The sequence below is a fragment of the Castor canadensis genome, chromosome 14 (assembly GCF_047511655.1).
Source record: "Castor canadensis chromosome 14, mCasCan1.hap1v2, whole genome shotgun sequence".
Classification (NCBI taxonomy): Eukaryota; Metazoa; Chordata; class Mammalia; order Rodentia; family Castoridae; genus Castor; species Castor canadensis.
Genome location: NC_133399.1, coordinates 22,318,967 through 22,346,625, shown reverse-complemented (window position 1 = coordinate 22,346,625; position 27,659 = coordinate 22,318,967). Strand labels below are relative to the sequence as shown.

The 27,659-nt window shown below is 53.7% G+C and overlaps 1 protein-coding gene across 3 annotated transcripts; it reads left to right on the top strand.

Annotated features, from left to right (window-relative positions):
- Positions 1-27,628, top strand: Mast1 (microtubule associated serine/threonine kinase 1). 3 transcript variants are annotated; one of them, XM_074053987.1, is made up of 27 exons: positions 1-74; positions 4,287-4,318; positions 6,286-6,374; positions 6,857-6,932; positions 9,035-9,113; positions 10,944-11,104; positions 11,265-11,340; positions 11,485-11,694; positions 12,863-12,964; positions 13,045-13,177; positions 13,259-13,326; positions 18,967-19,052; positions 19,141-19,349; positions 20,767-20,905; positions 20,985-21,117; positions 21,254-21,419; positions 21,506-21,607; positions 21,766-21,888; positions 22,410-22,519; positions 23,148-23,326; positions 23,403-23,629; positions 23,913-24,119; positions 24,330-24,559; positions 24,858-24,980; positions 25,069-25,205; positions 26,002-26,189; positions 26,287-27,628. In XM_074053987.1, the coding sequence occupies exons 1-27, from the start codon at positions 36-38 to the stop codon at positions 27,543-27,545; spliced, it is 4,683 nt and encodes a 1,560-aa protein (XP_073910088.1). In that variant the 5' UTR covers positions 1-35; the 3' UTR covers positions 27,546-27,628. The 3 variants fall into 3 exon arrangements, with proteins under 3 accessions (XP_073910088.1, XP_020011498.1, XP_073910089.1); XM_020155909.2 differs by lacking the exons at positions 1-74; positions 4,287-4,318 and adding an exon at positions 4,485-4,634; XM_074053988.1 differs by lacking the exons at positions 1-74; positions 4,287-4,318; positions 6,286-6,374; positions 6,857-6,932; positions 9,035-9,113 and having other exon boundaries at positions 10,991-11,104; positions 11,197-11,340.
- Positions 27,629-27,659: the final 31 nt, after the last annotated feature.

Sequence of the window (27,659 nt, the reverse complement as noted above, 5' to 3'; positions counted from 1 at the left end):
CCGAAGTCGCCGCCGCTGCCACCGCCGCCGCCGCCATGGACGATTCGGGCCTGATCCGCCGCCGGAGGCTGCAGGTACATGGCCGCCTGGGCCCCGGGTGGAGGGGAAGGGGTCGGCGCCCTGGGGCGGGGTCAGGCAGGAGGCGGGAGAACTTGCGCCAGGGTCGGCAGGGGCGCCCCTTCCCTCGGCTACGGGATGCTACCCGCGGGAACGCGGTGGCCGCGCGTTGTCGCGCTGGGGACCCCGCCCCTCAGGCGTTGCCCGGAGATCTAGGTTGCTGATGGAGGGGGTCCAGCTCCGTGCTCCCCCTCGAGGATAGTCTAAGGGGCTCCTGGGCAGCCGAGGGAGAGGGGGCTGAGGGCGAAGTCACTGCCTTGGCGCCTCGCCAGTCTGGGGGTGAGGAGATGCAGAGCAAAGTTATTGCTCCCGGGCTCGCGCCCCTCTGGGCCACCGGAGCCACAGCAGCCGTAAACACGTTTGTGCGGGAGCCTCGCCCCTCATCACCCCAAGAGTCCTTTTCTAGGCATGGGATCCCTGTGTCCTCCATGTACCTGCCCCGGCCACCAGGATTCTTCCCATTGCCCTAATTGGACAGGTCCTCCCCACTCTTCATTTCACCCCCTTCCACTACAACACTCCCACCCCCTCCGCCGCCCGCAGTCCTCAAGTCCAGCCCAGCTTGTAGGTGGGTGGGAGCGATTTTTAGTTCCTTGCAGCCTGAGAAGATGCTGGTGGCCAGGCTGCGCAGGCGCAGGAGATGTGGGTCCACTGCACGGAGTGGGACAGTGAGGGTTGTGGTGGAGTGAAGGGAAGGCGGGGACAAATCCAGACGTCAGGAGCTCCCACCTCCAAGGTGGGTGGGGATTCTGAACTGAGAAGAGTCCTCTGCCATGGTCTTTGGCTTGAGCTACTGAGGAGTTAATACAGAGGTCTGGTGTGCCATGATCCCTAAATTAGTCCCAGAGGGGAAAATGATCAATGCTTCGCCTGAAAGCCTGTCTGGACTCTGGCCCTTCTGCACCTCCTTGGAGATCAGTCTGTGCTTAGTATTGTGGAGTTTTTTAAGCCAAGAATAGATCTCCAGGCTGGGGATGGAGACTCAAGCTACATCCCCAGCCTGGAGCTTGGTAGAAGACGACGATTCAAGCCCTTACCTGAGGAGCTTGTCCATCTCTAGGGTCCCCTAATCCACCATTGTTAAGGCCAGAGACTAAGGGAAGCTGATCCGTCAGTGCAGCAGAAAAGACTGAAGTTCAGACGACAGGAAGGACTTCCCAGGGGTCTGGATGCTTCTGGAGCCAGAACGTGTTGGAAAGCTAATTTGCTTTCAAACAGAGCCCAGATGGCCCAATCTCCATGGCCCAGGCCTCTCTGAAGTCCCCAAAAGGAGGGAGCGGCGATAAAGCCAAAGCCAAAGCTGCAACAAGCGGCCCGGGTCCGCTCCATGGGGTCCACAGAAAATGGGCGGAAAGGGGCTGGATCGTAAAGAGGTGTGGCCCCGCCCTCCGAGACTCCCATTGGCTCAGTCCCACGTGGAACTTCGCTTTCCCGCGCAAGACCCCGCCCCCAACCCAGCACCCTACCACTCTCTCACCCACCCAACCTGGGACATGCACTTGGCCGGGAGAACCCCGCAGGAGTACTGCTCCATGGGTACACTCACACGCACTGGCTCACCCCTTTAGGAAATGTCCCACCATCGCTGAGGGCCAGGAGGTCCCCTGTGTGCAACGGGGATCAGATATAAAAAAGCTTTCAGAGCCTGAATGTCCTGTCCGCAGCGCCATCCATTCATTCAGAGCGGCTCTGCAGCTGGGGTTGGAGGTGGCGTCTGTCTACACTGACGTCTAAACTTCTGCAGTTCTGGTTTGTCCCTTTCTTCTACTCTAGAATTTTTGGGGATGCTAGCGAATGAAGCTTGATTAGGGGAAAGCTCCCTCTAGGGCTTTCCTCCCAAGGTCAAGTTACAAGGATCTGGGAGCTTTGGGCTCCGTGACCGGAAAATCCAGGTCGTGATTTCACCCAAGCCATTGAGGGACACACTGCCTAGTCCAAGGGTCCAAGTCAGGACTCCTTCGTGCCAATTCTGCAAAGAGAAAGGGAAAACCTGGTCTGGATTTCTGGTCACTCCTGGCTCCGGAGGGCAATGCTGCCCTTTGACACCCCCCCACCCCTACCTCTGTCCTTTGTACACAGAAGTGGGATGACTCTCCAGGCCATCTATCATGCAGTGTGTCTACCCATAATAACACCTGTTCTTATGACTTAATATTTATTGAGTACCTACTATATGCTGGCACCATGCTAACACATGGGGCATTTTGGAAGGTCATTTGTCAAGCTCATAAAAGGCAAAGTTGAGGGAGTTTTTGAGACAGGGTCTCACTTATGTAGTCCAGGCTAGCTCAAACTCTCAATTCTCCTGCTTCAATTGCTGGAACGCCAGGATTATAAGTGGGAACCACTACACCCAGCTATAACTAATATTTTGAATCTAGGCTTTCTGCTTCCAGAAGTCTTAGAAAGAATCTAGGACAGAAGAGGCACCAGTGGCTCATGCCTATAATCCTAGCTACTCAGAAGGCAACAATCAGGAGGACTGTGGTTCATAGTCAGCCTGGGGAATTAACTCCAGAGAATTTATCTCAAAAACATCCAACACAGAAAAGGGCTGGTGGAGTGGTGCAAGTGATAGAGTGCCAGTATAGTAAGTGTGAGACCCTGAGTTCAAACCCCAGTGTGCCAAAAAAAGAAAAGAATCTGGGACATACTTCATTTTCCCTGGTTGGAGTCCCTCAAAAGACGTTCAGAACTGTTGCCCAAATCTTTCCTCTTGCAGTCCTTTGCCACCCTCTCTGCTCCATCTCAGCCTTTGGACAGAGAACTGTCTGTCAGGTGGTGTCCCTGTCCCCATTGCTCTTCTTGGAAATGTGCTGAGCTCCTGTAACTTCTGATCTCTGCAGTGATTTTCTGAGTGTTTGACAAACAGAACAAGATGTCCTTCCAATGTGGACACATAACTAGCCAGCAATAATGATCATAGTCATTATCGAAAAAGACCACTAGGCCACCACAGGGCTCCCTTTTCAAATCTGCCTAGAGCCTCCCTAATTGTCATCTCCAACACTGAGAATCTGGCCAGGAATGGGTCTGTTATTCATTTATTTGTACCTTCCTGCTTAAGCATGCTAAGCTCAGTCCTACCCCTATGCCTCTGCCCTTACAATTCCCTCTAGAAAATTCCCTCTAGAATGCTCTCTCCATTGATCCTCCCATGGCTGGCTTTTATCTTTCGGCAATCAACTTAAAACCCATCTTCCCAGCTGAGTACCAGCAACTCAGGCCTGTAATCCTAGCTGCTTGGAAGGATGAGATCAGGAAGATCACGGTTTGAGGCCAGCCTGGGCAAATAGTTCTCAAGACTTCATCTCCAAAATAACCAGAGCAAAATGGACGGGAGGTGTGGCTCAAGGGGTAGAGAGCCTGCTTTACAAGCAGGAAGCCCTGAGTTCAAATTCCAGTCCTACCAAAAAAAGTCTCTATAGAGACATCCCCTTTGTTCCTCTGTCCCACTTCCAGCCATTGTCCATTATATCATCTTTTTTTTTTTCCTGCACTACTGGGGTTTGAACTCAGAGCTTCATGTTTGCTGTGCAGGCACTCTACCACTTGAGCCACTCTGCCAACCCTTTTTTGTGTTGAGTATTTTTGAGATACTGTTTCCCAAACTATTTGCCTCTGCTGACTTTGAATCATGATCCTCCTGATCTCTGCCTCCTGAGTAGCTAGGATTCCAGAAATGAGCCACTGGCACCTGGCACCTGGCTATTTATTTTTGAGATGGGGTCTGGCTTTGTTGCCTGGCCTTGAACTCAAGATCCTCCTGCTTCAGCTTCCTGGAATTACAGGCCCCTCTAAATGCTATTCCTCAAAGGGCAGCCTCTTTTGTCTTTTTCACAGCTGTGTCCCTAGTGCCTAGTTAGGACCTGGCATATAGCAGGTGCTGAAGAAATATTTTTCAAACAGTCTTGTTTCACTGCACAAATATCCAACTGATGAGTTATGGGGCCCTTCTGAGTACTTGACCCTGTGCTGGTACTTGGGGGTCAGGAGAGGAACCACCCTCTTCCCCAAGGAGCCTGCCCTCATTGTATGGCCAAGGGTGAAGGTGACCATGCTGATGACTGACCCACATGGCTTCTGCTCCTCTGGGGAGCTGGGTGGCCTTGCGGGCAGCAGCCACAGGTCCACGCTGACCTCCAGTCTTTTGCTCCTTTCCCTTCCAGAAGGATTTGCCCCTGCCCCGGAAAAGCAGCAGGTGAGCCTTGGGAAGAGATGCTCGGGGTTGGCAGCCCCTTCTGTGGCTAGCGCGCGGGCGGGGCCTGGCGCGGCGACACCCAGTAGCGCCCCCTCCCGACCGGCCGCAGCCGCTGGTCCTCCCCTCCCCCGCCCTCCCCTGGCCGCTGCGGCTCCAGCCTCCGCCCCGCGCGCTTGCTCCCCGCGCCGCCGCCGCTGCTGCCGCACCTGCCACCATGTCGCCGCCGCCGGGTCATGTCTGACTCTCTCTGGACCGCGCTTTCCAATTTCTCGATGCCCTCCTTCCCCGGCGGCAGTATGTTCCGCCGCACCAAGAGGTAGACGCCCCCCTCCCCGACCCCCCAGACTGTCCCGGCCCTCCCCTTAAAGCCTCCCCTCCGGCTGCTGCCGCAGGGCGGGGCCCGGGATGCTGCTCCCCGTCCAGCTGCGCCAGAGGTGTCCGCGCTGCGCCTCCTCGCCGGGCCGGAGATGGGCTTGAATGGGGGCGTTGTGGGCCGAGGCGGGGGGACTGGGAAGGCTGGAGCTGGAAAGGATGGCCGCAGAGGGGAGGGCGTTGCGCCGGGTGCGGGGTTGCAGCGCCTTTGTCTGCTGGCGCTGCGGGCTCGGGCAGCCTGGAGGGGGTAGAGGAGGAAGGGGAGGGTGGGGGGATTGGCACCCTCAGAACAATAGCCGCAGCCTGGCCTGCCCCCACCCCCATGCCGCGTGCTCTTGGACGCGCTGATATGCTCAGTCACTGCGGCTGAGGGCTAAGGGACTGGAGGGGGTGGGGGGGGTTCCCTCTTCTGGAGTTTGAGATCCTGAGAAACAGAAGAAAAGGGGGTCTTTTATCATAGCAAGACCCCCCCCATGAACACAGCCGCACACTGAAAATAGTGACACACAGCGTCACCCAGGACATGATGTCACACACACATACACACAACAGCCCCAGTGGCCCAGATACACTGAGAGGCGCCACGCATAGTCAGCCATGCAGCCAGCCATGCAATGGCCACAGGTCACAGGTCAAAGCCATGCACGCACAGGGCCACTCTCGGCATCACACAAACCCACCTAGTAAAATGTCATATGCATGGCGATCCACAAAAAAGATTTTGCTATTCAAGGTGCACCGAGACATGTGTGGCAATGACACATCCCTGCGTGTAGCAATGTCACACACATCTAGGCATGTCATTTGTTATGTCACACTGACACTAGGATAAACAGACACAGGGAATCTCGATCAGAGAGAGAGAGAGAGAGAGAGAGAGAGAGAGAGAGAGAGAGAGAGAAAACATACAAAAATCACACCTTGTGACACACAGGACCCACCAGGGAATGTCAGATCTGGTTGCATGCTTGGACATGCCCAGTGTCACAGCATGTTAAACTCACACACAGTAGATGCCATGCATGGACATAAATAGTGAATGTCACACAGACATGAGGCCAGTGTGTTGCACACTCAGAATGGTGCATGATGACAGACACCTGTAGAAATAGTCATGCATCATGAACGTGTTACAGCACACAGGCATGGGCAAATGACGTTCAATCCTGTGTCAGTTAGACCCACGAAGGCACAAATGCGTCACACATAATGCCCAAACTCAATGCACCCGTGTCACCCAGTGTTGAACTCCTACAGTGGGTGCCACATGAGAATACAAACAGTGAATGTCACGCACAGATCCAAGGACACACAGATTCTATAACTCTCACACCATCACTGACACTATGCTCCACTGGATCACACATGACCTACACTGGAAGTGTCTCACACACAGGTTACATATGCATCTTCCGCCATGCACACTACTGCGGAAGGCTCCACTGCCTCCTCCTCCAAGCTGTCATCCTGGGGCGCCTACAAGCACCCTTGGATGGCAGAGAAGTGAGGACCCGAGCTGGGAGGATGGATGGATAGGCTCAGGAACTCACTGGGCTGCGGCTTGTCCCGGCCCCCGGGCCTCACCTTCCCCACAGCTGCCGAACCAGTAACCGGAAAAGCCTCATCCTAACCAGCACTTCACCCACGCTGCCGCGACCCCACTCCCCGCTGCCGGGCCACTTAGGTGAGACAGGTGGTACAGTCTTGGTGGGTGTGGACCAGACTATAGGGGGCAGGGCCTCAGTCGAGAGGGCGTGGCTATATCTCAGGAAGGGGGCAGTGTCTGGAAAGAGGTGGACCCGGATTGGACAAGGAGCAGGACCATCCTTGTGTGGGGGAGGTTATTGAACTGAGGGAAAGGCACTGATGGGCAGAGCTTAGGTGAAGGTGGATTGGATAAAACGTAGGGCAGAATGGAGGAGCCATAGCTGAAGGGTGGGGCCTTCCCAGAGGAAGGCAGAATAGGCGGAGAGGGGGCTTGTCTGAAAGAGAACTAAAAATGCTTAGACTGGGGTGGCCACCGCCAAAGGGGCGTGGCCAACCCGTACATGGATTGAACTACATTAAAGGGGACGGGATGCCGTCTGCAATCCACTTTGGAGATCAGGAAGCCTGATGGGATTGCCCTCCACCGCAGGCTTAAAGCAACCCCTCTTTCCACCACAGGTAGCAGTCCCCTGGACAGCCCCCGCAACTTCTCCCCCAACACCCCCGCCCACTTCTCGTTTGCCTCCTCCCGAAGGTGAGTCCCTCCCCTGAGGGTCCCAGAACCCTGTCCGGACCCTCTCCACCCACAGTCTGGGCCGCCATCTGTTCTTGTCCTAATTGCACTGGAGCTGGGGCCTGAGGGGATCCATGGAGTGCCCTAGGGTCCCCAGGGAAGAAGCGCCCAGGCTTCGGGGCGGAGCCTATAAAAAGGCGGGGCCAATCACTGTTCAGGAATGGGGAGGGGGCGCGGCCTCCTTTGCAGCGGAGGGAAAGCGCGTGCGCTCTAGGCCCAGGGTCTTCCTCTCCCCAGCCTTGCGCGCCTGGCCAGGCATTTCTATAGCAACGGGACAGGGTAGCAGAGATGAGGTGCGCAAGCGCAGAAGTGGGGGAGGGTGGCTAGGACTACTTCTGAGGGTCCCAAAAGGATGAATGTCAGAGTTCCCCTGAGGTTTTCTGGAAACTTCTGGAAGTGTCCTCAGATGAATTTTCTGGGGACCTTTGGTGAAATTGGCAAGAAAGAGAGGTTCCTCTGATGGTTTTTGGAGAAGCTTTCTGGGAATCAACGGGGGTTTCGGGCAAATGTCTTTTTCTTTGAACTCTATCTATTCAGTCTAAAACCAGTGTCTAAACACCTGCTTTGTGTAAGGAGCCAGACATCTGGCATGAATGACACCTCGCCTCTGTCCTCAGCGTTGAATGGGGCAAAAAGGAAAGAGAGGGGATCATTTTAAAGACAGATGAAGGCTGTAAAGGGGACACAAGGGACGATGAGGACAGAGGACAGCTTCCTGGGGAGGGTGAGGTGTGCACTTACCTGAGGGCAATAAGAAGCGAGGACAGGCTAGGGTTTATCCTGGTGTATCCATCTGGGTAGAGGGAGACCTGAGCCAGGGCCCTCCCTGTTGGAAGAAGGAACAAATAAAGTAGTGTGTGTTGGTGTGACTGTGCTATCTGTGTGCCGACATGGTTGTGTGTGAGTGTGAGTTTGAGATTTTGAACATGTGAAGGGACCATGTGCCTATACTTATGTCTGTGGACATCAGTGGGTGTAGACCTGTGTGTATCTATTGCTTTGTAAACGTGTGAAAATGTGAGGACCCCCATCTGTGTGTCTCCGGGTGAGTGAGCAGTGGCGTGGCGTGGGAGTGTGGATGTGTGTGAATGTGTGTTTGTGAGGCAGTAAACGTGTGTGTGAGGGAGCACGTGCCTCGTGGGAGAACGCGTTTGTGTGCGAAAGCAGATGAGTGTGTGGCTGTGTGGGAGTTTGAATGTGTGACAGTGACTGAGTGTCTTCTTCACTGTATCTGAATGAATGTAAAAATGTAGAGTATGTGTGAGCTGGTGTGTGGGTATCATTGGGAGTCTTGGGTTTCTGTGTGTGTGTGTGTGTGTGTGTGTGCATGCATATGTGTACACCTGGTTTTGCACGTGTGATGTTTGTTAGTGTAGAAGTGTGATATTGAGATCCCTATATGCAGTAATGAATACATGTGAATGTGTATTGGGTGTGTGTGAAGTGTGATTGTGTGTGAATGCAAATTTGGCCACAGGAGTCACACTAACACGAGTGGCTGTGAGAGGAGTGACTGTGTGTGCATGAGGGTGTACAACCTTGGGAAGGGGTGTTGGTGTGTGTGTAAGAGGGAAGGGACTTTCTTCTCTGAGAGGGCTGAGGGGTCTTCCTCTGAGAGCTTTCTTATGGGGGCTTCCCTAGGGGGGTGCCCGGGGATGACTTCCTTCCTGGTTTTTTTTTTTTTTTTTTTTTTTTTGGTGCTGGGGGAAGAACCCCTGGTCTCCAGCATGCTAGGCTAGCCCTCTACTACTGAGCCACACCCCCAGGTCCCTTGGCTAGACTTCTTCAGTTCTCCTCTGAGACCACTCTGAATGCTTGTTTGGTGTGGCAGTGATTCCAAATCAGGGGTGGACCATGGGGAAGGACACGGAGACCTATCTTTTTGCCAACATCCTGGGGCCTGACTAGAAAATTACCTCTTTGCCTGCTTGACTCTGAGGGCCCAGGAATCTCTGATCACACCCTCCTGCCCTGGCTACTGCTAGTGGCTTCTCTCTTACCCTAAGGAATGGTGGGGGACCAGTGGGGCCTGGCAGCTTCTGAGCACCTCCTCTGGGTTCTAGGGCGGATGGACGCCGCTGGTCACTGGCTTCACTCCCTTCATCTGGCTATGGCACCAACACTCCCAGCTCCACGGTCTCGGTGAGTGTGGTGGGGGATTGCTGAGAGGATGGGTAGGGGTTCTCCAGCCTGAAGGCCCACACCCAGGCCTGCAACCCAGGCTGGACTTAATGAGAAGGTGGATTTCTCTTTTTTCATGGGTGTCCACTTGTCCCCATCTACTAGAGTTATAGGTTCTCCATCCTCAAAGCACCAGTGTCTGTCCCAACACATCTTCTTGGGAGTGTTCCTACTCATTTCCCATTCATAGATGATAGCATTAGGGCTGGGTGAGTTAAACCACTTGCCTAAATGTCTGTAGCTGGACAGAGCCAGGACACACATGAATTTTGCTCATAGTCCATTTGCTTACGCCACTGACCCACTCAAAACCTGTGTCCCAAGCCAGGCATGGCAATTCATGCCTATAATTCTAACCACTCAGGAGGCAGAGGTAGGAGGATCATAGTCCAAGGTTGGCCCCCAGTAAAAAGTAGCAGACACTATCTGAAAAATAACTGAAACAAAAAGGGATGGAATGTGGCTCAAGTGGTAGAGCACCTGCCTAGTAAGTACAAGGCCCTGAGTTCAATCCCAGTATTACCAAAAAATCTCTAATGAACAAACCTCTGTCTCCATCAGCTCCCTTTTATGCCCATGTCTCTGGCTCACTCATTCATCCATTGTGATAATTTGGCAGGTACTGATCATATGATTCTCATGTGTGGAAAGGCACTTGATTGAGCTGGGGGTGGGCATCAAGGAGGCTTCCTGGAGGAGGTGGCACTGAAGCCAAGCAAACATTCAGTATGAGTTTGGCAGGTGGAAGAGAAGGTGAAGGGTATTCCTAGAAGGGGGGGAACACCAGCATGTGCAAATGGCCAGAGTCCACAGAAAACTCTCTGCACTTGTGAGGTTGAGCATGGTGGTGCACTTGAGAGAATGGAGAGTTCAAGGCCAGCCTGAGCTACACAGTGAGACCCCATCTCAAAAAGAAAAAGAAAAAAGAGGTGAAGTGGTTCAAGTCCTAGAGCACTGGCCTAGCGGGCAGGAGGTCCAGTGTTTGAACCCCATGACTACCTAAAAGAAATTTTTGAATGGCAGAGTGGCTCAAGTGGTAGAGCACCTACCTGCCTTGCAAGCATGAGGCCTCGAGTTCAAACCCCAGTACTGCCAAAGGAAAAAAAAAAAAAAGAAAGACCTAGCTTGCCAGGCGCTGGTGGCTCACACCTGTAATCCTGGCTACTCAGGAGGCAGAGATTAGGAGGATCGAGGTTCAAAGCCAACCCAGGCAAATAGTTCCATGAGACTCTATCTTGAACAAACCCTTCACAAAAAGGGGCTGGTGGACTGGCCCAAGGTGTAGGGCCCTGAGTTCAAACCCAGGTACCACAAAAAAAAAAAAAAAAAAGGAGGAAAAGAAAAGGAAGGAAGGAAGGAAGAAAAAGGAATGGTGTGTGGCTGGAGCTTTGGGCTGGAGGGGTAGAAACAGAGGAGATGCAGGCAGTGAGCATAATTACTCTGTGACTTTCAGGGCCTCACACCTGCTAGGCAATTGCTCTATCACTGAGCCCACCCCCAGCCCTCATGAAGGGTTGGGAACAGAGGAAGGACATGACTTGACATAAGTTTTATCAGGCTCCCTCTGGCCACTTCCTTGTCTGTGTCACGGTCCCCATCCGTGTGTGTCCCTGTCCGCCTGTCTCTTGCCAGTAGTCCCAGACCTAGTTGGGACCTAAACATGATAAGGGTCTGGGTTCTGATCCTACCTAGTGGCTAATCCTCCCTGGGACTCCCAGGCCAGGTTCCCAAGCTGTGCGTGTGGGGGGAGGGGCCCGTGGTGGCTCTGACCCGGCCGCCCCTCTCCCCCAGTCCTCCTGCTCCTCCCAGGAGCGCCTGCACCAGCTGCCCTACCAACCCACCGTGGATGAGCTGCACTTCCTCTCCAAACACTTCGGTAGCACGGAGAGCATCACCGACGAGGATGGCGGTCGTCGCTCCCCGGCCGTGCGGCCCCGCTCGCGGAGCCTCAGGTGGGCAGGCACCCCCTCCCCCAATCACCCCTGGAGCTGGTGGTCTGGGGGTGGCATTGTGCATTGAAGGACCGCCCCCCACCCGTCCCCAGAAAATAAAGGGGAGCTGGGCCCACCTCGGAGGCAGGGAGCTGGACAGGATGGGCTTCTCTCGCTGCAGCCCCGGCCGCTCCCCCTCCTCCTATGACAACGAGATCGTCATGATGAACCACGTGTACAAGGAGCGGTTCCCCAAGGTGAGACCCGCGCCCTGCGCGCTTCTGGCTGCTTCGCTTGCCTTGGCTCGCGCGCCCCCTCGTGGCCGGCGCGCGCGGCGCAGGCCCCTGGCGGCCACTGCCCAGTCCTGGGACCCGCATTCCCCTGCTTTGTCCCTACCGCAGGCCACCGCGCAGATGGAGGAGAAGCTACGCGACTTCGCCCGGGCCTACGAACCTGACAGCGTGCTGCCGCTGGCCGACGGCGTGCTCAGCTTCATCCATCATCAGATCATCGAGCTGGCCCGGGATTGCCTGACCAAGTCCCGCGACGGTCTCATCACCACCGTCTACTTCTATGAACTGCAGGAGAATCTGGAGAAGCTGCTGCAGGACGTGAGTGCACGCGGAGGTGGCCCCAGCAGATCAGGCCCCTCACCTCCAAATCCTGCCCGATGCCCCCGTCCCATTCGGGTAGCACCTACCCTGTGCCAGGCGCCAGTGTGCAACTGAGGTTGAAGGTGGAGAAGGACGCAGTCCCTGCCCGAGATCCAAAAGAGGATCTCGTTGCCAGGCGCCGGTGGCTCACGCATGTAATCCTCGCCTTCCGGAGGCAGAGATCAGGAGGACCGAGGTTTGGAGCCAGCCATGGGAAATAGTTCACAAGACCTCATCTTGAAAAAACCCAACACAAAAAAAGGACTGGTAGAGTGATTCAAAGTGTACACTCTGAGTTCAAACCCCAGTACTGCAAGCAAACAAACAAGCACAAAAATTTAACCTTCCTGGCCTCCTTCAGGTCTTTACCCAAAGGCTGCCTGAGGTGGCCCCCTTGACCTTTCCCCCTGTTAAAATTTCAAAATCTGCTCAAACATCATCCTGTAGATTTTTATTTATCTTCTATCTTGGCTCCCTGACTCCAGTGTCAACTGCACAGGTGAGCAGAGGGGTTCTGTTCACTGCTGTGCCCTTGGTGTCTGGTGCAGTGCTCAGCAAACAGGTTCTCAATAAGTGTTGGTTAAATGGGGGCATTTGTCCATCATGCATCAGCCCTGAGTTCCATCCTAGCACCATACACACACACACAAACTAAAAGTTGGTTAAATGAAATGAATGGATGGGCTGGAGGTAGTGGTGCACACTCCTGTAATCCCAGCACTCAGGAAGCAGAGGCAGGAAGATGGTGAGTTCAAGGGCAGCGTGGGCTACATATTGAAACCCTATCTCAAAAAAATAAAGATAATCTGGGCACTGGTGGCTCGTACCTGACATCCTAGCTACTTGGGAGGCTGAGATCAGGAGGATTGAGGTTTGAGGCCCGCTCAAATAGTTCTTAAGACCCCCATCTCCAAAATAAGCAGAACAAGACGGACTGGAGGTGTGGTTCAAGCCATTGAGCACCTGCTTTGCAAATGCAAAGCCCTGAGTTCAAACCCCAGTCCTGCCAAAAAAAAAAAAAAAGTCCAGAAAGTCCACATACCCTTTTATATTGGAAGAGAAGCTTAAGCTTGGCTGAGACTCAGTGCCTGTGAACCCCAGTCTCTTGTGTCCCCACCCTCCCCAGGCCTACGAGCGCTCTGAGAGCTTGGAGGTGGCCTTTGTCACTCAGCTGGTGAAGAAGTTACTCATTATCATTTCGCGCCCTGCGAGGCTGTTGGAGTGCCTGGTGAGGAGGCTGTGCGTGGATGGGGGGCTAGAAGGGGCACCTTCAGAGCCCATGGCAAGCCCACCCCTGTCCTGCCTCAGGAATTCAACCCCGAGGAGTTCTACCACCTGCTGGAGGCAGCTGAGGGACACGCCAAGGAGGGCCACCTTGTCAAGACGGACATTCCCCGTTACATCATCCGCCAGTTGGGTCTCACCCGTGACCCCTTTCCAGGTGGGGCTAGGGGTCCCGGGTGGCTGTGGGTGAGCAGGCAGGCCTGACTGCCCACCCTGCTCACTCTCGCCTCCTCCCCAGATGTGGTTCACCTGGAGGAGCAAGATAGCGGGGGCTCCAACACCCCTGAGCAGGACGACCTCTCCGAGGTAAGGCCAGGAAGTGCAATGGGTAGTGAGTGCACTGGCTCATGTGTGGGCCAGCTGTGTCTCACCACCTGGCTCTCTGCACTCAGGCTCTGTGAATCTCTTGGTCCCACACTCTGTACCTCAGTTTCTCCATCTATAAGATGGAATTCATAATAGTCCTTTTGTGTGTGTGTGTGTGTGTGTGTGTGTGTGTGTGTGTGGGACTGGGGTTTGAACTCAGGGCTGTGCACTTGCAAAGCAGGCTCTCTACCACTTGAGCCACCTCCAGTCCATTTTGCTCTGGTTATTTTGGAGATGGGGGGGTCCCAGGAACTATTTGTCCAGGCTGGCCTGGAACTGTGATCCTCCTGTCTCAGCCTCCTGAGTAGCTGGGATTACAGGCGTGAGCCACCAGTGCCTGGGAAAATTCTTCCTTTTTTTCCTTTTCTTTTTTTATGGTACTGGGGATGGAACCTAGGGTCTTGCACAAGCCAGGCAAGTGCTCTACCACTGGGCCTTATCCTAGTCCTTGGGTTTTTGAGACGGTCTAGCTGTGTAGCCCAGTCTGGCCTCTAACTCTTGATCCTCCTGCCTCAGTTTCCCAAGTTTTGGGATTACAGGCATGCACCATCTCACCCGCCTGGCTTATTCTTTTTCTTTTGAAGTGTTGGGTATGGCAAGCACTTTCCTGCCAAACTACATCCCTGGACCCAGCATTATGTCGCATGGGCCAGTGCTTAATTCCTTTTTTATAGCTGAGTAATGTCTCTTTGTATGGCTATGCTGATGCTGGTGCTGGAAAAAAACAAAATGCCTGTTTTTCTCCTACTTCTCCACCAGAATCAACACAGCTCGGTGCCATGACCCTAAAAGTTGTGTGTGTGGGAGGTCTGTATCAGGGAATACCTGCTGGGCATCCTTTAATCTATCCAGTTTTTTTTTTTTCTAACTCTCGGCCCAGGCTTGCTAGGCAGGTGCTCTACCACTTGAGTAAATGCCCCCCCCCATTTTTTCTTTGGTTATTTTTCGAATAGGGTCTCCCATTTTTTCCCAGGCCAGTCCATATCTTGATCCTCCTACCTCTGTCTCCCTAATAGTTGGAATGGCAGTTGCATACCGCTGTGGCTTGTTTGTTGAGATGGGGTCTCTCTAACTTTTTACCTGGGCTAGCCATGAACCGCTGTCCTCCTCATCTCTGTCTCTGGAGTAGCTGGGATTATAGGTGTGAGCCACCATGTCCAGCCTATTCTATTCAATTCTAACCTTGTCTATCTGGAGACCGGCAGATGGAACAGGATGGAGGCTCAGTCCCAAGATTGTTCCCTGCCACATTTGACAGTCCCCAGCCTCAGCTGGTTTTTCTCTGTGCTTCTGACTGACTAGCCATAAATTGGGGTTCCCACAACACTTTCCTTAGGACTGATTCATTTGCTCAAATGGCTAAGAGACTTTAAGGACCTATACTTACCAGATTTGGGGTTTTTTTGTTGACAGTACAGGGATTTGAACTCAGGGTCTCATGCTTACTAGGCAGGAGCTCTACCTCTTGAGCCACTCCTTGAGCATACTCCATTTTTGGCATTGAATGGTTTTAAGATAGGGTTTCTTGAACTATTTGCCCAGAATGACTTCAACCCACAAGCTTCCTGATCCCTGCCTCCTGAGTAGCTAGGATTATAGGCGTGAGCCAGCAGCACCCAGCTAGTGTCTCAAACTTGTGATCCTCCTGCCTCAGCCTCTTGAGTGCTAGGATTACAGGAGTGCACCACCAGGCCTGGCTAGGGAATTTCTTTATGACCAGCTCCAACACAAAAAGGCAGGGAAGACGAGAGTTTCCATGACCCACCATGGTGCATGAAGAGAAATTCTCTCTGTCTGGCAGTCCTGGGGTTTGAACTCAGGATCTCACACTTGGTAGGCAGATGCTTTACCACTTGATTCACTCCACCAGCCCAGAAATTTTTTTATAGTTTTTCTTGGGAAGGGAGTTAGGAGCCAGGATCCATGGATGAAAACTAAGATGTGTGTACCATAAAAGCACAGGAGGATGCTGGGTTACGCCTTTGGCTCATGAATGGTGCTGCTGTGAACGTTCGTATACCATTTCATTTGTTGTATACAGCCATTTTCATCGTTCAGGGTGTACGCTGAACAGTGGAATTGCTGTGTCCTAAGGTGACTCTGTGTCTAATTTAGGCAGGACCCTAAATCGGGGTGGAGGGGGTGTTCTAGCTCTATGTGATTGAGCGGTGCTGGGGATGGAACCCAGGACCCCACGAAAGCTAGGTGAGTACCCTAGGACTGCACTGTGCCCCCAGCCCTAGCTCCATGTGTTAATGGTGGACTGGCCTGGTAAAAATGTCCACGATCTTACCAAGTACTGGTGGCTTATGCCTGTGATTCTAGCTACTTGGGAAGCTGAGATTGGGAGGATGGAGGTTTGAAGCCAGTTTGGGCAAATAGTTTTCAAAACCCCATCTCAATGGAAAAGAGGTAGCTGGGTACTGGTGGCTCATTGCTGTAATCCTAGCTACTCAGGAAGCAGAGATCAGGAGGACCATGGTTCAAAGCCAGCCTGGCAAATAGTTTCTCGGACTATATCCCCCCCCACACACAAAAAAAGGGCTGGTGGAGTTGCTCAAGATATAGGCCCTGAGTTCAAGCCCCAGTACCTCAAAAAAAAAAAAAAAAAGCTGAGTGTGGTGTGCACACCTGTCATCCCAGCTCCTGTGGGAACTTTAAAGTAGGTGTTCGAGGCCTGGGCAAAAAGAAAGATCCTGTCTCCAAAATAACCAGAGCGAAGAAGGGCTGGAGACTTAGCCCAAATGGTAGAGTCCCTGTCTAGTAAGTATGAGGCCCCAAGTTCAAACTCTAGTACTGCCACAAAAATAAAACATTCTTAATTCCATCCAGAAGCCATCAGTCTAGCCGAGAGTGCTCGCCCTAATGGTTGCACGTGTTTTGTCTGAATAAACTTGTCTTTTTTGAAAATTTTTATAAGTATATAAAAGTCAGATTCTGCCTCAAATTTGAGCTTGGGCCTTCTCTTGATAACTCAGAATTTCTGACAATGTGGTTGGAGGGACCAGCAGTGTTGAGTGGGGGCTACCCTGGGGAATGGGGTGCGTGGTCATTAGTCATCTATGGCTGTCCTGTGTGCCCTCTGAAGACACTTGAGGTGTGGCCTTTGTTTCAAATCGTTTCTCTGTATCCACACCGTGTTTCCTTGATAAGTGTTATGTTATCTTTCATCGATACGTATATCAATATATTCATATATATCCAAGACTGACTGAGCAAAAACTCCAGACCTTATCTGAAAAAGAAACCTAAAGCACTCAAGCCTGTAATGCTAGCTACTCAGGAGGCAGAGCTCAGGAGGATCGCAGTTCAAAGCCAGCCCCGGAAAATAATTCTGCGAGACCCTATCTCAAAAAAACCCTTCACAAAAATAGGGCTGATGAAGCGGCTCAAGGTAAAAGCCTTGAGTTCAAGCCTCAGTACCACAAAAGAAACCTAAAGCCAAAGGGATTGGGAGTGTGGCTGACATGGTAGAGCACAAGGCCCTGAGTTCAAATCCCCAGTATCCAGAAAAACAAACAAACCCAGAATCTCATTACACATGCATTTGTTTAATTTCTTGACTAGGTAATGGAATGACATCAGTCAAAACTCTAAAAGTATCAAAAGGTATTTATCTCTGTTGTTTGTAGGGTTCTGTGTCAATTCATTCAGTGAGGCTTGTTAATTGAGTGATTCAAATCTTCCATTTCCCTATTCTTCTTTTTCCTGGTTGAGCTAATAGTTTCCAAGAGGTATGTGTTAAATCCTTGTTTGGAGTAATTTCTTCTTCTTCTTTTTTTAAAATTTTATTTTATCGTTTTCACATTTACTTACATGTGTATACATTGTTTTGGCTACCTCCTCCCTCCTCCCTCTTTTCTTTGAATTTTTGTGTCAGTTTTTTTTTTTTTTTTTTTGGTAATATTGGGGTTTGAACTCAGGGCCTCACGCTTGCTAGGCAGGTGCTCTAATGCTTGAGCTACTTTGCCAGCCCCAATTCTACCAATTTTTTTTTTTTAGTTTTTTCTCCCCCTCTGTCATGTTGGGGATCAAACCCAGGCCTCTCCCATGCTAGGCAAGAGCTCTACCACTGAGCTACACCCTAGCCCTGTGTAAGATATTTTTAGGCGACACAATTAGGACCAACGAGTTCAATGTCTTTACAATTCACCTTTCTTTTGGTGTAATAGCCATCTAATAAATACTTCTGTTCCTAAGAAAAATCGGATAATATCCAAGAATGATATTTAGTGAAAAAAATCTATCCCCAACTTAGTCTCGATTGCTTTATATCCCCCAAATTACATAGACTTAATTTGCCACTTTCATTTCAACACAAAAGCAAACAAGATATGTTGTCCCTTGCTCTTTTCCCTTTATTTATTTAATTATTTAGTTATTTATTTGTGGTGGGACTGGGGTTTGCACTTAAGGCCTCACACTTGCTAGGCAGGCGCTCTGCCACCTGAACCTTGCCTTCAGCCTGGGATTCTCCATTCTTTTAAACAGTGGAACAATACTCCCTTGACATGATGCTTCACATGTGTTTATTTAGCTAATTTCCTACAGATGGACCTAATACCTGCTCCCTGTCTTGCAATGGACAAGATGGAATATATGCTAATTTCCACACCTGCAAGCAAATTAGCAGCATAAATTCAAAAGTGAAGTTGCTGTGTCAAAGAAAGCATGTAGTTCTAATTCTGAGATATATCAGAATATATCTCATTTTGCAGTAATTTTTTTTTTGTGTATGTGTATGTGTGTGAACACTGGGGATTGAACTCACAGCCTGACACACATAAAGCATTCGATCTACTACTGAAATACATCCCCAGTCTGGTTATACTAACTTACACTCCTCCCAGCAAGGTTTCAAAGTGCCTGTTTACCTGAAGCTTTGCTTATAGGTTTCTCAGCCTTTTGGAATTTTTCTTTCTTTTTTTTTCCATTTCTGGGGTTTGAACTCAGAGCCTTATGTTTGCTGGGCAGGCACTCTACCAATTGAGCCACTCCACCAGTGCATTTTTTTGTGATAGTCCCCCCCCTCCCAAGATAGATAGGGTCTCACCAACTATTTGCTAGGGATTGGCCTTGAACTTTGATCCTTCTGATCTCTGCCTCCTGAGTAGCCAGAATTACAAGTCTGAGCCATCAGTGCTAGGCTTGGATTTTTTCTTTCTTTTGCCAATCTGCTAGTTATAAAACTAGCCTAGTAGTTGGCAGTAGATGTAACTTGCCTTTTGTCATTATGTGAGAGATTAAGCATTTTTTTCTCACGTTTAGGAGGTCTAGTCTTCACATACCTTGCCCATTTTTTTTCTCTTCAATTGATAGGGTTCTTGTCATTGATTTCTGGGACCTCTTTATATATGTATATATACATTAAGGTGATTATTCATTTTGTAGGTTTTCTGCTATCTTTCCTAATGGAAAAAGTTGGGAATATGTCTTCAGAGCCAGTCTCTTTGGTTTAAGTCCTGAACTTGAACGAAGGGCTCAGCCACCCTCTGTGCATCAATCAGTGTTTTCACGTAGGAATAGAGCCCTACTCTGATTACAAGGATGATGGTGGGGGGCTCTGTCTCCCCCCTGCAGGGTCGCAGCAGCACCACCAAGGCCAAGAAACCTCCAGGGGAGAACGACTTTGACACCATCAAGCTCATCAGCAATGGTGCCTACGGGTGAGCCACCCGGGGCTCTGGCGGGGGGAGGTGGCGGAGGCCGGGCGTCTCGGAGGTGACAGCCGGTCCCCGTTCTCTCCCCCTGCAGTGCTGTGTACCTGGTGCGGCACCGCGACACCAGGCAGCGCTTTGCCATGAAGAAGATCAACAAACAGAACCTGATTCTGCGCAACCAAATCCAGCAGGCCTTCGTGGAGCGCGACATCCTCACCTTTGCCGAGAACCCCTTCGTGGTCGGCATGTTCTGCTCCTTCGAGACCCGGCGCCACCTCTGCATGGTCATGGAATATGTGGAAGGTGTGGCTGCCTGAGGGGCTGCCAGGAGAACGGGGGCCGGCAGCTGACCCATGCATATATATATATATATATATATATTTTTTTTTAATTTTTTTGGCGGCACTGGGGCTTCATGCTTGCAATGAAAGTGATCTTACCACTAGAGCCACTGCACCAATCCCCAGAGTGGTCTTGAACTCCTCCCAAATAGTTGGGATTGGGGTTCCTGGTGTGTGCCACCATGCCCAGCTCGATAGATATGTGTACGTATAATATATATGACATATATATTTTATATATATAATATATATATCATATATATATATGTATAATATATATATGTATAATATATATATATAATATATATGTACTGGGGTTTGAACTCAGAGCTTTGTACCTGCTAAGCAGTAGGTCAGGTGCTCTACCGTTTGAGCCATGCCCTCAGCCCTTTTTTGCTCTGCTTTTTTTGGAACTATGAGGTCTCACTTTTTTTTTTTTTCAGGCTGGTCTGGGCCTCGATCCTCCTATTTTAAGCTTCCTGCCATCTCTGGGATGTCAGGCACGTGCCACCACGCCCAGCTGTTTCCCATTGAGATGGGATCTCGAAAACATTTTTGCCCAGGCTGGCTTTGAACCTCAATCCTCCTGATCTCCACATACCAACAGCTAGCTAGGATTAGATTACTTGGTCCAGCCTTTGATTTCAATTTTTTTTTTTATTCTGGGGTTTGAACTCAGGGCCTACACCTTGAGCCATTCCACCAGCCCTTTTGTTTTCGAGATAGGGTCTCTCAAACTCTTTGCCCAGGCTGGCTTCAAACTGCAATGCTCTTGATCTCTGCCTCCTGCTACACCTGTAATCCTAGCTACTCAGGAAGCAGAGATCAGGAGAATCGAAGTTTGAGGCCAACCCAGGCAAATAGTTTGAGAGACCTATCTTGAAAATACTCAACACAAAAAAGGACTGGCGGTTGGCTCAAGTGGTAGAGCGCCTGCCTAGCAAATGTGAGGCCATGAGTTCAAGCCTCAGTACCGACAAAAAAAAAAATTGCTTAGAATAAATATGGGGGAGACCAGATTTTCAGGCCCTGGACCTCAAGGTTCAGATGTGGAGGGTTATGCTCACAGACCAAGTCTTTGATTCACAAGCAGCCTTTGGTTCCAACCAAATTCACCACTACCATCACTTCTGTGACTTGACTTCTGAGTCTCAGTCCCCTTATGTATAAAATGGGCTGATTATACCAATTTGGGAGATGGCTAAAAGGATGAGAGAAGCCTGGGAGCTCCCTGTGTGACTTGGGAAGGGGCACCTCACTTTTCCTTATCTGCAAATTGGGTGCAGTGAAGGAGGAGTTAGTGGAATGGTGCAGATGAAATACTCACCTCTGGACCAGGGGTGCCTCCCTCCTCACACGGCTCGTTTCCCGGTCTGCAGGCGGTGACTGTGCCACCCTTCTAAAGAACATTGGGGCACTGCCGGTGGAGATGGCCCGTATGTACTTCGCAGAGACTGTGTTGGCACTGGAGTACTTGCACAATTATGGCATCGTGCACCGCGACCTCAAGCCGGACAAGTGAGCGTTGACCTTGCCTGTCACTCTCTCCCTGTCCCTTGGGAGGCCCAGCCTCTGAGACTCCCACCCATGTCTGCAGCCTCCTCATCACCTCCATGGGTCACATCAAGCTTACAGATTTCGGCCTCTCCAAGATGGGGCTTATGAGCCTGACGACCAACTTGTACGAGGGCCACATCGAGAAGGATGCCCGGGAGTTCCTGGACAAACAGGTGTGTGACGGGCATGGGGGTCGCCAAGGGTGGAGTGACCCTGCAGGACCTCAGGGGCCCAGGGCCTGGTGGGGGGCACAGCTCTCCTTCGAGGCCCCTCCTGCGGCCAGGGCGCGGGCTGATCGCCTGCCCCCAGGTGTGTGGGACCCCAGAGTACATCGCGCCCGAGGTCATCCTGCGCCAGGGCTACGGCAAGCCAGTGGACTGGTGGGCCATGGGAATCATTCTGTACGAGTTCCTGGTGGGCTGCGTGCCCTTCTTCGGGGACACCCCGGAAGAGCTCTTTGGACAGGTCATCAGTGGTATGTATCTCCAAAGTAGGGGACATGGGGACATGGGGGGGGCCGTCAACTCCCAAAGAGACCCTTCAGTTCCTCTCTGCTTTCAGATGACATCCTGTGGCCGGAAGGAGATGAGGCGCTGCCTACAGATGCCCAGCTTCTGATATCCAGCCTCCTGCAGACCAATCCCCTGGTCCGGCTTGGAGCAGGTAAGGGGGCTGCCGCATGGAGTTGCTGGATGCTGGGGGCCTGTAGTCGGGTGTAGGGACCCCATAACCCCAGGCCCAGTCTGAGCTGTAGCCGTGAGGCGTTAGAACTGGGTTGCTGGGCTGGCCATCAGGTGTCGCTGGAATCCCTTACCTCCCAGGTGGCGCCTTTGAGGTGAAGCAACACAGCTTCTTTCGAGACCTGGACTGGACGGGGCTGCTGAGGCAGAAGGCAGAGTTCATCCCCCACCTAGAGTCGGAAGATGACACCAGCTACTTCGACAGTGAGTGGCCACACTAGAGCAGGCCTGGGGCGGGGAGACGATGGGGAGTGAGAGCCCTAGAGGAAGGCGTGGGAGGAGGCTAAGGTCTAGGTGAAAAAGTTGACGTTGTGTCAGGGGCGTGGCCTGCGGGGGCGGGGCAGTGCCGGGGCGGGGTCTGTCGTAGGGGCGGGGTTAGGCTAAGAACTAGGTAAGAAGTGCGGTGGGAGGGTAGGGGTGGAACCTGGACAGAGGAGCTCTTAAGGTGGGCCTGGGTTTGGCCTAAACGGCAGGGCTAGGACCAAGAAAAGGCTGGGGCTGAGGCAGAGGTGGAGCTAGGATACAGGTGGGATCTAGGGGTGTAGCCTTCTCTGGGGGCGGGGCTAGGCTGAGACTAGAAATATGGGTCCGGGCCAAGGGCCGGGGGCGGAGCCAAACGTAATGGGGGCAGGGGCGTGGCCTAATCTGCAGGCCCGGTTTGAACCGGGATGGGGCTCTGAGACGCGAACCAGGTCTGGCAGTCACAACCCATACCCCGTCCCCAGCCCGCTCAGACAGGTATCACCACGTGAACTCCTACGATGAGGATGACACGACGGAGGAGGAGCCCGTGGAGATCCGCCAGTTCTCCTCCTGCTCCCCGCGCTTCAGCAAGGTGGGTTAAGGCTGGGCTTGAGTGGGGCGAGCCCAGGGGCGGGGCCTGGGTGGGGGTAGGGCTTGGGAAGCAGGAGGAGGGGAGCCTTGGGGGGCCATGGGAAGCAGGGTCCCAGACGCACTGGTTTCAGTATTGGTTGCTTACTGAGGGGGGCAAGGCTTAAGGAGTGAGACCTGAGGGGTGGGCAGAATGGGGGTTTATGCCACAGGCCTTTGGCATTGAATGGAGTTTAACTGAACCAGGATGGTTGTGTAGATGAGGTCCACAGTGGGGCGGAGCTTGCACTGGACAGGGTAAGGTCAGGGGATGAAGACGACAGAAGAGGCGGGGCAAAGCAGAGCAATTTGGAGAAGCAACTTGGAGAGGGGTGCATGGATTGAGTGGGGTTACAGGGATTGGTGAGAACACTGGAGGGGCGGGGCTTGCAACAAAGCAGGCCTACCTTTGTGGGGCGGCGCTTGAATTGAAGAGTTGTAGGTTATTGGGGCACAGTCCAGAATTGGGCGGAACTGTCCAGAAATAGGTGGGGCCTGGATCTGGGAGGGTGGACTGTGGCTGAGGCGGGTCCAGTGGATGGAAGTTGGCTTAGAAACGAAGGCTGACTCACCACCGTCCACCTGGCTCGCAGGTGTATAGCAGTATGGAGCAGCTGTCGCAGCATGAACCCAAGACCCCCGTGGCTGCAGCAGGGGGCAGCAAGAGGGAGCCCAGCGCCAAGGGTCCGGAGGAGAAGGTGGCCGGCAAGCGGGAGGGGCTGGGCGGCCTGACCCTGCGTGAGAAGACCTGGAGAGGGGGTTCCCCAGAGATGTGAGCAGGGGTAGACGGGGTTTGGGGGCGGGGCCGAAGGGGGCGTGTCTCTTCTGACCCAGCCTTCTTTGCGCAGAAAGCGCTTCTCTGCATCTGAAGCCAGTTTCCTGGAGGGGGAGGCGAGTCCCCCGCTGGGCGCGCGCCGACGTTTCTCTGCGCTGCTGGAACCCAGCCGCTTCAGCGCCCCGCAGGAGGACGAGGATGAGGCCCGGCTGCGCAGGCCTCCCCGGCCCAGCTCCGATCCACCAGGCTCGCTGGATGTTCGGGCCTCCAAAGAGGCGGTCCAAGGGGACGCCGAGGCCAGTGAGTCCCCTCTCCTGCTGCCTTCCCCACTTCCTCAGCGGCCCTATATTGAACATTCATTCGGTGAGCCTGGAACTGTTTATGCAAGATCACACACACTATTCACACTCCAACGTGGAATTAGCATTAAGATGTGCTCTGTACCATGAGCTACGCTAAATGCATGAGTAACCTACTCTGACGAAACTCACAATTTAGCAGGAGACTCGTGGGAAGGGCATTCCAGACCGAGGGAACAGCATGGCCTTGAACTGATCCCTAACCCACCTGCTCTCTGCCACAGCTGAGCGCCCACGCCCAGGTGACCTCTGCCCACCCTCGAAGGATGGGGACACATCAGGCCCCAGGGCCACCAATGACCTAGTTCTGCGCAGGGCGCGGCACCAGCAGCTGTCAGGGGATCCTGCCGTGGAGAAGCGGCCTTCTCGAACGGGGGGCAAAGTTATCAAGTCAGCCTCAGCCACTGCCTTGTCTGTCATGATTCCTGCAGGTGAAGCTGGGCTCCAAACCAACGGGGGGGAGGGACTTGTCTCATTTGAGCCAGGACAGGCCAATGGACATGCTACAGTTTCCCTGTCCACAATGATTGACTCCAGGGTGGACCAATGAGAGTCCACCCTGGAGGACTTTGACTTAGGAGGAGCAGATACCCAGAAAGCTGTCTTGTTGACCCTGAACTCTTACCATGGTCTGTTTCCAGTGGACCCCCATGGAAGCTCACCACTTGCTAGTCCCATGTCCCCAAGATCTCTCTCCTCCAACCCGTCCTCACGGGACTCCTCACCCAGCCGGGACTACTCACCAGCTGTCAGTGGACTCCGCTCCCCCATCACCATTCAACGCTCAGGCAAGAAATATGGCTTCACCCTGCGTGCCATCCGCGTCTACATGGGTGACTCAGATGTCTACAGTGTCCACCACATTGTTTGGGTGAGCACTTACGGGCGAGGTTTATATCCAAGGGTGGGGAATGGGGGGAGTGTTTGAACCCTTCAGCATCCCAGGCTGAAGGGTTCAAACTCTGGAGCTTGATAGCCTGGGTGAGACTCCCCTGTGACTCCACCTTCGATTAACTCTCTGACCCTCAGTTTCTTTGTCTGTAAAATGGGAGAATGATAACTATTTCACAAGCTGTTATGAGGAGTGTTGTGCATACAGAGCCAGGGTGTCCGGCTTTCCTTATCACCAATCCTGTTAACCCTACCTCTGTGGGGTTCTCTGTCCCCAGCACGTGGAGGAAGGTGGCCCAGCCCAAGAGGCGGGGCTGTGTGCGGGAGACCTGATCACCCACGTGAACGGGGAGCCTGTGCATGGCATGGTGCATCCAGAGGTCGTGGAGCTGATCCTTAAGGTGAGTGCAGGGGAGAGTGCACACTGGGTGGAGGGTGGAGGAGACCTGAGCAGCCTCACGCACAGCATTCCATCCCTTCTTCTTCCAGAGCGGCAACAAAGTGGCTGTGACCACAACACCCTTCGAAAATACCTCCATCCGTATCGGACCCGCTAGGCGCAGCAGCTACAAGGCCAAAATGGCCCGGAGGAACAAGCGGCCCTCTGCCAAGGAGGGCCAGGAGAGGTGGGCGGGGCATATAGACTTATCTTTGAGCAGTGGGCAGGGCTAGGGCGAGAGAGGCACAGGTGAGAACAGGAGAAGGGAAGTGTGCGGGCACAAGGAAAGAGCAAAGACAAGAGGACAAACCAGTTAAGAGGGGCTGGAAAAGTGAGAGAAGCCAGAAAAGGAAGCTGTGCCAGGTTTCTGGACTGGACGAAAAGCTTCGTGGGAGTGTCTGCGGGGCAGGACTAACTTCTTCCCTCTTGGATAGGAGCTAGGAAAGTGGATGGGACCAGAAGAACGTTGTGGGGTTTTTTTTGGGGGGGTGCTGGGGATCGAACCCACAGCCCCACTCATGTTAGGCAACCCCTCTACCACTGAGCTAACCCCTCCCCCAATCCCAAGGGATGAGTGGGTTTAACTTGGACTGGGAGTGGGGATTTGAGGGAGAGAAGTCAGACAAGGCTGAATCAAGTGAATTAACCATGCTAGGTGGGTTGTGGAGAAAAAGGGAGAGGCTAGGACGTAGGCGGGACAGAAAGAAACCAACCTAAAACGGTTGGTTTCTAGCTTGGACTCGAAATAGCTAGAAGGACTCGAAATAGCTAGAAGGACTGGGCGGGGCCTAAATGGGAGGAGCCAAGCGGGACTGAGCCAAGAGAAGTTCTTTCCGCCTTGATTGGTGGAGTTGTAGCAAGAGAGGGCGGGACTAGACGGGGTGGGCGCTTGCTGCGGCTGTAGCACCGCCCACAACTGGGAGGAGCCCGGGCTCTGGGGTGTGATCAAGGGTAGATAAGTGGACCCCTGTCTGTCCCCCCAGCAAGAAGCGCAGCTCGCTCTTCCGGAAGATCACAAAGCAGTCAAACCTGCTGCACACTAGCCGCTCGCTGTCGTCGCTGAACCGCTCGCTGTCGTCCAGCGACAGTCTCCCGGGCTCGCCCACGCACGGGCTGCCCGCGCGATCGCCCACGCACAGCTACCGCTCCACACCCGACTCCGCCTACCTAGGTAGGCTGTGCACCTGAGTTGGGGCCGGGGCGGGGAGTGGCGGGAGCGGAGGTGGCTTGCCTGGGACCTGGCGCTTCTCACTCCTTCCCGCTCTCAGGTGCATCGTCTCAAAGCAGCTCGCCAGCCTCCAGCACCCCCAATTCGCCAGCGTCGTCCGCGTCGCACCACATCCGACCCAGCACGCTGCACGGGCTGTCGCCAAAGCTCCACCGCCAGTACCGCTCTGCGCGCTGCAAGTCAGCCGGCAACATCCCGCTGTCGCCGTTGGCGCACACGCCATCCCCCACGCAGGCGTCGCCGCCGCCGCTGCCGGGCCACACGGTGGGCAGCTCGCACACGACGCAGAGCTTCCCCGCCAAACTTCACTCGTCGCCGCCCGTCGTGCGTCCGCGCCCCAAGAGTGCAGAGCCCCCGCGCTCGCCGCTCCTCAAGCGCGTGCAGTCGGCGGAGAAGCTGGGGGCCTCGCTGGGCGGCGACAAGAAGGGCGCGCTGCGCAAACACAGCCTGGAGGTGGGCCACCCGGATTTCCGAAAGGACTTCCACGGCGAGCTGGCTCTGCATAGCCTCGCCGAGTCCGACGGCGAGACACCACCCATCGAGGGTATTGGGTCAACCAGGCAGGTCGCCGTCCGCCGCCTGGGCCGCCAGGAGTCGCCCCTGAGCCTGGGCGCGGACCCATTGCTGGCCGAGGGCACCCCCAGACCGCTGGCGTCCAGCAAAGAGAAGGAGTCACCAGGTGGCATGGAGGCCTGCACCCCACCCCGCTCGACAACCCCCGGGGGCCGAACCCTGGAGCGGGATTCCAGCTGCACGCGGCACCAGAGTGTGCAGACGGAGGATGGCGCGGGCGGAGTGGCCAGGGCTGTGGCCAAGGCTGCGCTGAGCCCGGTGCAGGAACACGAGACGGGCAGGCGCAGTAGCTCCGGGGAGGCGGGCACACCCTCAGTACCCATTGTCGTAGAGCCTGGGCGGCCGGGGGTCAAGGTCGAGGTGCCCCAGCCCCTGGGCACGGACTCCAAGGAATTGCAGGAACCTGCAGCCCCGGCGCCTGTGGCGTCAGAGGCCCCGAGGGGCCGGGAGCGCTGGGTGCTGGAGGTGGTGGAGGAGCGGACCACGCTGAGCGGGCCTCGCTCCAAGCCTGCTTCCCCCAAGCTCTCCCCGGACCCCCAGACCCCCACCCCAACCCCAACCAAGATTGCGCCCAGCAGCGCAAGCCCTATAGCCCCCCTCCCCTCCCTCTCGGTCCCAGGCACCAAGCCTGAAGTAGGGCCAACTTCCAGGTGCCCTGCTGAAGCTGTGCCTCCAGCAGGCCTGAGCAAAAAAGGGGCGCCCAGCCCCGCACCCCCAGGCCCATAGCCAATCAGGCCCTTGGTCCTGTGCTGTACAGCCTCCTGTATACATATGTACACATATAAATAAAGTGCGCCCGTCCAGCGTGAGCTTTGTGGGGCTCACCCTCTCTCCCCAGGC